At 41.3% G+C, this 9,803-nt stretch overlaps 1 protein-coding gene across 1 annotated transcript; it reads right to left on the bottom strand.

Moving 5' to 3' along the window:
• Window positions 1–5,618: 5,618 nt before the first annotated feature.
• LOC114350116 (uncharacterized) lies at window positions 5,619–8,725 on the bottom strand. The gene is made up of 3 exons (XM_028300774.1): window positions 8,568–8,725; window positions 7,287–7,323; window positions 5,619–6,692 (listed from the first exon to the last, which is right to left on the bottom strand). Exons 1-3 carry the CDS (start codon window positions 8,607–8,609, stop codon window positions 5,983–5,985), a joined length of 789 nt encoding a protein of 262 aa, XP_028156575.1. The 5' UTR covers window positions 8,610–8,725; the 3' UTR covers window positions 5,619–5,982.
• Between the last annotated feature and the right edge of the window lie 1,078 nt (window positions 8,726–9,803).

Genomic DNA, 9,803 nt, shown 5'->3' with positions numbered 1-9,803 from the left:
AAGCAGGCAGCGAATTCCAGTCCCTAGCTGTTCGCATTATAACTTATTGTAATAGTGGGTAGAAGTTAATTTTAATAAGAAAGAAATTAATACGAAACAATAGTTACCGCTAGTAGATAAGTAGGTAGGTATTGTTTGATAAAGGTCCTGTCCTTATTAAGAAGTGGTACTATTTAGCTATTTTCCAACATGCATACAGAGTGTAAAAGATTTTACATGGAGTTCCTAAGCTATTTAGTATTTAACTAAGGCTGGGGGAGACCTTTGTCCAGCAGTGGACGTCATTTGGCTGAAACGAACTATGTAAGTATTTGGATAGGCTACATAAAGTAATTTGTTTCCTCCGCCTCTGTGGTCTAGTGGTGACACCACAGTCTTATACCCTGTCCCGGAGTCCCGGGTTCGATTCCCTCCCGTTTTCTGCTCGGATTGATTTGTGGTAAGGCAATTTTCTAAGTCCGCTTGGTTAGCTATCACCATCCTACTTAATATTATAAATGCGAAAGTTTGGATGTCTGGATGTTTGTTACTCTTTCACGCAAAAACTACTGAACGGATTTTGATGAAACTTTACAGTATGATTGTTTATAACCCAGAATAACATATAGGCTATAGTTTATGACGATCTGTGACAAACGAAATTTCACGCGGGTGAAGCCGCGGACAAAAGCTAGTCTTACCTAAATCTGTCGCCATAACGGGCATAACAATGTTAATAATGTTTGTTTTTTTTAACAGTATTGTTGAGTTTTTAGGTGGAGAATGAGGGGTTTCGCGAATGAAAAATCCGCCAGATGGCAATAAGTAGACGCGAGGTCCAAATGCTGCATGATTGGTTATTTTTGACATGACATTAACAGATATGTCAAAATCCACCAATCACGCAGCAGTCAGACCCCACATCCACGTCCCGCCATCTAGCGGATCTTTCATTTGCGAAAACCCTCATTAGTTCTAAATATTGCTTCTCAACATAGCGTCTAGGTATGATTTATGAAAGAACTTGTGTTTAGTGGAATAATAAATGTGAAGTTGGAGGATTTTTACCATTAAAGGACGTCGCACATTTATCAACCCGGAAAAGGTTCGTAACAGCGCGAGTGATCCCTTTCCAAGTTGATAAGGCTGCTATGAGCTTAAAAGTGTTCGTGAACGTGTATGAGTGTAGGCTTTAACAAAACAGTCGAACATCAAATTCCATTAGTCCTCGGTCTGGTCTCGTAAAGTGCCACATAATATGTAATTTACCGAAATTCAATGGAAGAGAGAGGACAACATAATATAACGTATCATTTCAGCCACAGGACGTCCACATCGCCTGGTTTGTAACGGCCTGCATCCAGCACCTTCCTGCAATTATTATGAGGTCGTCGGACCACCTTGTGGGTGGACGTTTTCGGACTGCAGAACCTTGCTGCCCCATCAGCCCATGTAACATCATTCATACTTTAAAATACTTCGTCAAACTCCTCCTATGTTCTTCTGATTAATTTCGTTGCGGGTCCAATGACAGTTTAGCTTTCCTCCGGGACAAACTTGATCTTCACTGGTTGGGTTATTGGTGTCAAGGAGGAGGATAGGACACAAGGAGTTGCAGCGGTGGGAACGAGAGGTGGGAATAGCCCGGTTATAAGTAGGTAAACATAATAGAATTGATCTGATTAAATTACACTATGCAAATAGGACGAAGCTATAGGTACCTAATTAAAAACATGTTGAGAACCAGTGGCTTTATGTATAACAATACCTAATAACATTAATACGCTTTTATACAATTACGCTATTTCGTTATTTGGCCAGCTGGCGAGGTATTGTTCGGGACCATAATCGTGTAGCTGTTTATACAAAACGCCATTATTTGATGTAGGTTTTACGCATTAATAATGTCAATACTCATTGTTATTAATAATAGTCTGCTCGACTTTCCGAGTATTCTCGATTCTTTTGAAGATTGTTGCTTGGCTAGTACGAGTAGGATATAGCACATTTAACTTTATCTACACGGAAAGGGATCGTAACCGTATCAACTCGAGGCGGTCAGTATTCTTGTATGAAACTCCATACTGCAACGCACACCCGCACCGTAACGTGAACGCCTCGCCTGGCGGTTGACAGCGCGCGAAAGGCGATGACAGCTCGCGAAAGGCGATACGGTGTTGATCCCTTTCCGAGTTGATAAGTCTGCTATGACTTTATTGCGAACTACAAACGAGATTATAGTTTCAAAATGAACTGTCCTATCCATGACATTAACAGTGGGGCGCCACCGTCAATACCGGATCGCTGGTTCCGATTTTTGCCATGTTGAAAACCATATAGTTGAACGATGGTAGCGCTCCCCTGTCATTGAGTTTGGTGGGACAGTTCAGCGTGGGTCATATATATACGTCTTGCGCATATGGTATTACGTATGGGGGCGGCACGGGAGGGTGTTTTTGTTACGTCAAATGTCAGCGAGACTTCAGATTTGTACGCTCTGTCATCATCATTTCAGTCACAGGACGTCCACTGGTGAACATAGGCCTCCCCCAATCCCTCCGCATCGCACGGTTGTTGGTAGCGGCCTGCATCCAGCTTTATCAGGTCATCGGTCCACCTTGTGGGTGGACGTCCCACGCTGCGTTTTCCGGTACGCGGCCTCCATTCCAGAACCTTGCTGCCCCATCGGCCGTCAGTTCTGCGTACTTTGTGCCCTGCCCACTGCCACTTCAGCTTGCTAATCCGTCGGGCTATCCGGCGGGATGCCCTGTCACGTTCATGTCAAAATTACCCCTCAGTCACTAAAAGAGTTAAGCGCTGGACCTTAATCCCACTTTTCTTTCTGCAACTTGTGAAGCCAGGATCCAGAGTTTGTCAATGAAACCCAACCCAGTGAAGGTTGAGTAGTCCCAGGAGATAGCTGTCTTGGATTCCAAAATGAATTAAACAGAATAATGTAGGAGGGTTTCCACGCCATAGGGGGCCATAATCATCATTCTTGCCAGGCCCCTCTTTCCCACTGGGCACTTTGGGCACTTGCCCAGGGCACTGCGACCGAGGGGGCCCCCATCCAGACCTTTTTCCAGATGATAAGGGCCTAGGGTTGATAGGTGTCCGGCCGGACATGTTTGGCTTTTTACGGTCGTGTCTGGCCTAAAATTGTCTTGTCCGGCTTTTTATGAGGTTGCCGCGCCAGGCGAAAGTCGAGCTACAGAATAATATCAAGCACACGCATCAGGGTGTTGGGCAACCGATGATGATAGAATTCACTCATTGAGCAGCAAATTTTTTTTTTTTTATGCTAGCCAAGGCAGGTATTTGACCGCAATCGCACCTGGTGTTAAGTGAGATGCAGTCTAGGATGGTACATATCTGCCCTGTAAGTGCCTATTCACTCTCGCCTTGAAAACGCCCGGATTATAGTGTTCAGGAAATACAGCAGCAGGCAGCGAATTCCAGTCCCTAGCTGTTCGCATTATAAACGAATCGTCGAAACGCTTAGTGCGAGCTGGTGGAATGTCGACAATGTAGGGATGTTACGCTAGCCTGCGTCTGGTTCCCCGGTGATGGAAAGGGGCTGGTGGAATTAAGTTATATAATTCCTTCGCACATTCTCCGAAGTGTAGCCTGTAGAAAACCGTTAGAGAAGCAACTTTACGGCGGTGGTCAAGTTCCTGGAGCGACGCTTCAACAAGGGTCGGGCTGTCGATTAGTCTCCTGGCACGCCTTTCCACCGAATCCAAAGCAGCCAAATATTTCTTGGCAGAGCCGTCCCAGAGGTGGCAGCAGTATTCCATGCAAGGTCGGATCTGTGCTTTATATAACTGCAGCCTTTGCTTATTGGAGAAGTACTGCCTTGCCCTCGAGAGGATACCAAGTTTTTTGGCAGCAGTTTTCGCTATGGATTCGATGTACTCGCCAAAGTTCAACTTGCTGGACATTTCGATACCCAAAAGTTGAAGTCGCTCGGTGATTTTAACAGGCACACCTCGGAATGTTGGAGCCAGACGAAATGGACTTCGTTTGGCGGAGAACAGACACGCCTGTGTTTTGGACGCGTTAAATTGGACCAGATTGGCATCGCCCCAATCAGAGACATCCTGAAGGGCCAAATTTAAGCGTTCGATAAGGGACTCACGACAAGACTCGACCTCACGCCCGCTGGCTTTTGCGCTGGATATTTGGCTGTCACTGTTGTGTCATCTGCATACCCAAAGGTACCGGGTTTGAGCAGATCATTGATGTGCAGTAGAAACAGTGTTGCAGACAGCACCGACCCTTGAGGGACGCCAGCGTCAATAGGTTGCTGACTAGAAGTGTAGCCCTCAAGGACTACTCTTATTGATCGTCCCACAAGGAAATCGGAGATCCATTTGCATAAGCCAGCAGGGATTCCAAAAGATGGAAGCTTGTTTATTAGGCTGCCGTGCCAGACTCTGTCAAACGTAAATCAAACGCACAGCGGTGAATAGAGCTCTGTGATTGGTTCGTGTGTGACCCTTTGCGTCCACGCGCACTGTGAGACCTATTCTATGAGGTCTCACTGTGACCTCATAGTAAATATGTTTGTGTATACGGACGTTTGACCAGCAGTGGACGTCTTTTTTATTTAAATACACTTATTAATAATAATATCGTAAGTTACCTCAAGGTAAGCTAATTATTAAGCTTGCGTTACGAGTGGGCTCACCACAATAGTCGAGCGGCGATGGGATTCGAACCCGCTTTCAGGATCTTGAATCAGCCAGTCCGACATCAACACTATTGGGCTATTATCACTTCATTGCTTGAAACGAACGAATGTAACAGTAAGGCTCAGTTGCACCACCTAACTTTGACGGTAACTTTAACGATAACCGGTGTATTTGTATGGAATTTGACAGATTTTTGACGTTTGTCAAAGTAGTGTTTAAACTACGCCTGAGATTATTGTTGATAGCTACTTTATAATAGGTAATTTTAAATATTAATTACTGCTACAGCTAGATATGTATTGTTTTGTTAATACTCAATACTCAATTCTTTATTGTCTATTTTAATTTAATGAAGGTAGTCTTCTTATAATAGGTATGATTACAAAGACTGTTCTATTCATAGCTATTGTTATTTGCAAACATGCATGTATAAAGGGCATGAAATACCTACAGAAGATTAAAGAGAGTTGCCATCCTGATTTTAACTAAGTACCTAAATAGTAATTATGACCTGCCTATAAAGTAAAGCTCTTATGATTAATTTTGTATTAATTGTCTTATTTTGAGTACCAAATAAATCTTTCTTTTCTTTTTTCTTAAAGACTAAATCGTAAAAGGTATTTCTGCAATTACTTATCTAATAGTCTATTTGGTTCAAAGGTTGACTGGAAGATAATGCCATATGGGTTTAAAGCCTTAACCTTTGACTCTACAGTAAAAGTAATTGGATAGTTAATATTTCGTAATCATGAATAGGTACTTAGGTACAATTCCTACTGTAATTTAAAAACAACCCTGCATACTTCAAGGAATACGGTCTAGGTACCTACTTAGAAAAAAAAAAACAACCATTGTCGAGCAAATAATATTTACCGATAAAATGATTACTTATTGTTAGATAAAGAAGTATTTTTTAAGCTTAAATTACTAAAATAAAACAACTAATAATACACAATCAATGTTTTTATTGCATACAAAACACCTAGGTAGTTCCGATAAATCAGACCTATACAAGAAGCTAAATAACAAATACTTCAAGACATTCTGTGTTAAAATTGGGTTATTACTTTAAAAGGAGAAGGTCCACAGAAACAAACGCCCAGAATCGATTTGGACTAAATAAATGGGTCAGTAGTTTCATTATAAAGCACATTTTACCCCACCGAAAGCTTCATGTCGAAATCAATGAGAAGTAAAAAGATAAAGTTTGTATCAAAAAAGTTATTGAGATTTTTACTACTTTTTGCAATATTAGTAATAAATTAGTAATTAGTTCTATATTTTTTGGACCATCTCTTATTAATTTAGGTTAATTACCGAACAAGTATTCTGTGTTGCCCAAAACTTTTTGGATATAGAGCAAGAGGGGAACATGCTCTCCTCTCTTCTTTTGAGTTCCTTTGACCAGTTTATTTCCCTTCTTGTCTAAATCCAATCGAACTAAAACTGGACCTTTTACATCATAATTTGCTTCAGAAGTTGGTGGAATTCCTTCAACGTCTACTGCAGAATTGTCAGTCAATGCTGTAACATTCTGTGCTTGATCTACATTAGATGTGACATCATTGTTGCCGTCATTATCATTGGTAGCATTATTAGAAGCATCATCATTTAGCTGCGTGAAATTGAAGATGTCGTCATCGAATTGTAATTCGTTAGAATCATCACTTGGACTATCCGGCTGATCATCGACTTCCACCGATCCAGTTTTCTCGTAAATATCTTCTTCGTCGGTTTGCTGGTTAATCATTTCTTCTAACGCTTCAGCATCGGCGAATTCTTGGACGTGGTCGCAGTCGTTAACCAACAGTTTGACTTGAGTGTCTTTTTCCTCAGTTTCGTTGTCTGAATGGCCTTCGATGATGATCTTTAGCAGGCGTATGTCAATGTCATCGTACTCGACTGTCAGATTGTACAGAAAGTCGCTGATTTTTACGACGATGTTGTTCACTTTGTCCTCGTTTTCGGGGGTCATTTTGATGCAGTGCTTGATGCTGTAGACGGTATTGTCGGCTGGTTCTGGAAAAAATATAATGATATAGGTTAGCGCTTTAATCAGTCAGTGAATGAGGCATGGGAGCGGCACGGGAGATTTTTTTTACACATACATTTATAGATGACCCACGCTGAACTGTCCCGCCAAACTCAATGACAGGGGGGCGCTACCATCGGTCAACTATATGGTTTCCAACATGGTAAAAATCGGAACTAGCGATTCGGTATTGACGGTGGCGCTGGCGCCCCATTGTCAATGTCATGCACAGGACAGTTCAGTATTTTGGAACTATACTATTGTTTTTGTAATGTCAAACGTCATCGAGACTTCAGAGCTCCTTCATACTTATGTGACATAATATTATTATGTCAATGTCACCCATCCCGTGCCGCCCCCATACCTCTGACACTGTCTGGGTTAAGCGCTATAAGCGCTTTCGACTTTATCAAACTATTTTTTACAACTTGCAACTTGCTCCAGGTTTTAAAGCAGTTGCTTGGAAAGAAAAAAGTTGTTCAAATCCTACGTGAGGCATTTTTTTTTTGTTAAAAATTCTTAAAAGCACTAAATAATCTTATGATAGTTTAGCTACTGTTATTGTCTTATTTAAAACTAACCATGTTGAGTTGGATATGCTTCTACGTAGTAGAGTATCTGAAACAAATAGAAACTGTTTTAATAAAATTATTTTAAGGAGAAACTGACTGACTGACATATCAACGCACAGCCTAAACGGCTAAACGTAGGCACTTGAAATTTGGAAGGGACGTAGCTTAGGTACCGTAGAGGTGCACTAAGAAAGGAATTCCCGAAATTCCCACGGGAACGGGAATTAGAGGGAAAATCCTTTCGTATGTAAAATCCAAACCGCTTAAGTTAGACGCTTGAAATTTGGCATGCAGGTACCTTAGTAAACTTAAAGCTTAGTTACAACAGAATATTGCAAAAATCCCACGGGAACGGGAGTTAGCGGGAAAAACATTTGTATGAAAAAATCTAAACCGCGTAAGATAGTCTAGTCTCCTATATTTCTACCGTTCGGAATCGGCAGAGTAGAATAGGGCGACCCCCACTCTTCCCATGGATGTCGTAAGAGGCGACTAACACCCGTATTCACGATGCTTGCATAAGTGACGCAGTATATCGAACGCACAGCGTTGAATAGAGCTCTTTGATTAGTTCGTGTGTCACCCTGTGCGTCCACGCGCACTGTGAGACCTCATTTGTGAATACGGGCGTAAGAGACAAACATGAGAGCATCAGGTTTCTTCAACACTTTTGGCTAGATCCCTAAAAGTTAAGGAAAGTTCTAAACCTAGCTGTTTTTATACTTAAATGCTATTTCTCATCACCAGCTGATAGATGGTAGGCCTAGGTAAGTATAGGTACGTATTAATAATGTAGGTATTAGGGACATGAACTTAAAGGGCTAAATAGTTTTTAATTTCTATAGAATTGCTGGGAGGTTGCTCTATTACTTCAAGAGTTCACACTAAATTATTATTATCAGATTTTTTTGTAACGTAAAGAGGTACATACTTAGGTACTGTTTCTTTACAAGTTGTAATGGTTTCAACTACAAAACTGTGCCCGCTATTTCGTACGCGAAAATGGTTTAAAAATTATTTCCCGTTTTTGCAACATTTTTCTTCACTGCTCCGCCCCTAATTGGCTGTAGGGTGATGTTAGCCCTTCTAGCCTAATAGGTATATTGAATTGATAGCCTTCTTCGATAATAGTATCATTTAGGTACTTCTTCACACAATAAGTGACGGAATTCGATGAAACTTTAAAATATCAAAGCTAATTCACAGAATAATTAATTAGCTCTTTTCTAAACATACGCGGGTGAAGTCACGTTCAAAACCTAGTTCACACAAACACTTGTAAGTACTTACATTCAATCCAAACAGAAACGCAAACAAAATCTGATTCTTCATTGTCAGAACTGATTTTTTCACAGCTATTTAGAAACTAGGAACAAAATTCGTCCAAAGGACTTAAATTTGTCCTAACTACTTGGCCGTGTGCGTCCAAGTGAAAAATACCCAAATATATTCGTAATTAATACCTAATAAAGGTTAATTTTATTGTTTGGTTTCGAACAATTGGACAAACATTGTACGTTTGTTTGATTAAAGCAAAAATGTATTATTGTATGTAGGCAGAAATAGGAACTGTGTAAAAAGCATGACACGTGTGGCTATGTTATTTAAAAAAGAAGGAGACAAAAAAGAATAGAATAAAATAGTTTATTTGGCAACAAAAGACATACTTAATCAATTTAAAAAAAAGTTAGGTATTTTAACTCAAAGGTGACTGACTGACTGACATATTGACTATCAACGCACAGCCCGAACCACTGGACGGATCGGGCTGAAATTTGGCATGCAGGTAGATGTAGGTATCCGCTAAGAAAGGATTTTACGAAACTTCACCCCTAAAATTAAATAGGCCAGTGCTGAGAAGGTTCAGTTCAAGAAACTCAAGGTATTGGGCAGGGCCGCGCCGCCCCTGTGTGCGATGTGTGCGGCGCACACAGGCGCCAAGACAATAGGGGCGCCGCGCCGCTACTGCCACCTATTTTTTTTAAATGGAGTACATATTGATAAGTAAGTAGGTACAGTGGATTACTAATGTTTGGCCAAAAAACGTTTCCCAAATTATCACATCGCAAACAACGTTTCGCAAATTTTCATTTGGCAAATTCTCATTTGGCAAAACAACTTATTGCAAACTTTTAATTCGCAAANGTGCCTGGTGTGCCTGGAGTAGCTGGTGTGCCTGGTGTTCCTGGAGTGCCTGGAGTGGCTGGTGTTCCTGGAGTGCCTGGAGTAGCTGGTGTGCCTGGAGTTCCTGGAGTGGCTGGTGTGCCTGGTGTTCCTGGAGTAGCTGGTGTACCTGGTGTTCCTGGAGTGGCTGGTGTGCCTGGACTGCCTGGTGAACCTGGAGAAGCTGGTGAGCTACCTGGCNCGGTGGTTTGGTTCCTGGTCCTCCTGGTTAAATAAAGTTGAAATCTCATAAAGTAGATGTAACAAATCTTAATGAATTTGATCACTGTTTTCTTATATCGATACCTCTGGGCTCAAAGGTCGTAAAGGACAAAATACCGAAAATGAGTTTTTTATACAGTT

Source organism: Ostrinia furnacalis, unplaced genomic scaffold (assembly GCF_004193835.3).
Source record: "Ostrinia furnacalis isolate ACB-3 unplaced genomic scaffold, ASM419383v2 OfSCF0074, whole genome shotgun sequence".
NCBI classification, from domain to species: domain Eukaryota; kingdom Metazoa; phylum Arthropoda; class Insecta; order Lepidoptera; family Crambidae; genus Ostrinia; species Ostrinia furnacalis.
The sequence above is the reverse complement of the archived record's forward strand: the minus strand, read 5'-3'. Positions and strand labels throughout refer to the sequence as shown.

Excerpts from the sequence above, each read along its gene's own strand:
- LOC114350116 (XM_028300774.1), bottom strand. The coding sequence starts at position 8,609 with ATGAAGAATCAGATTTTGTTTGCGTTTCTGTTTGGATTGAAT. Across the intron at positions 7,324-8,567 it reads CGTTTCTGTTTGGATTGAAT|ATACTCTACTACGTAGAAGC; the intron begins GTAAGTACTTAC and ends TATTTGTTTCAG. Across the intron at positions 6,693-7,286 it reads AGCATATCCAACTCAACATG|AACCAGCCGACAATACCGTC; the intron begins GTTAGTTTTAAA and ends TATTTTTTCCAG.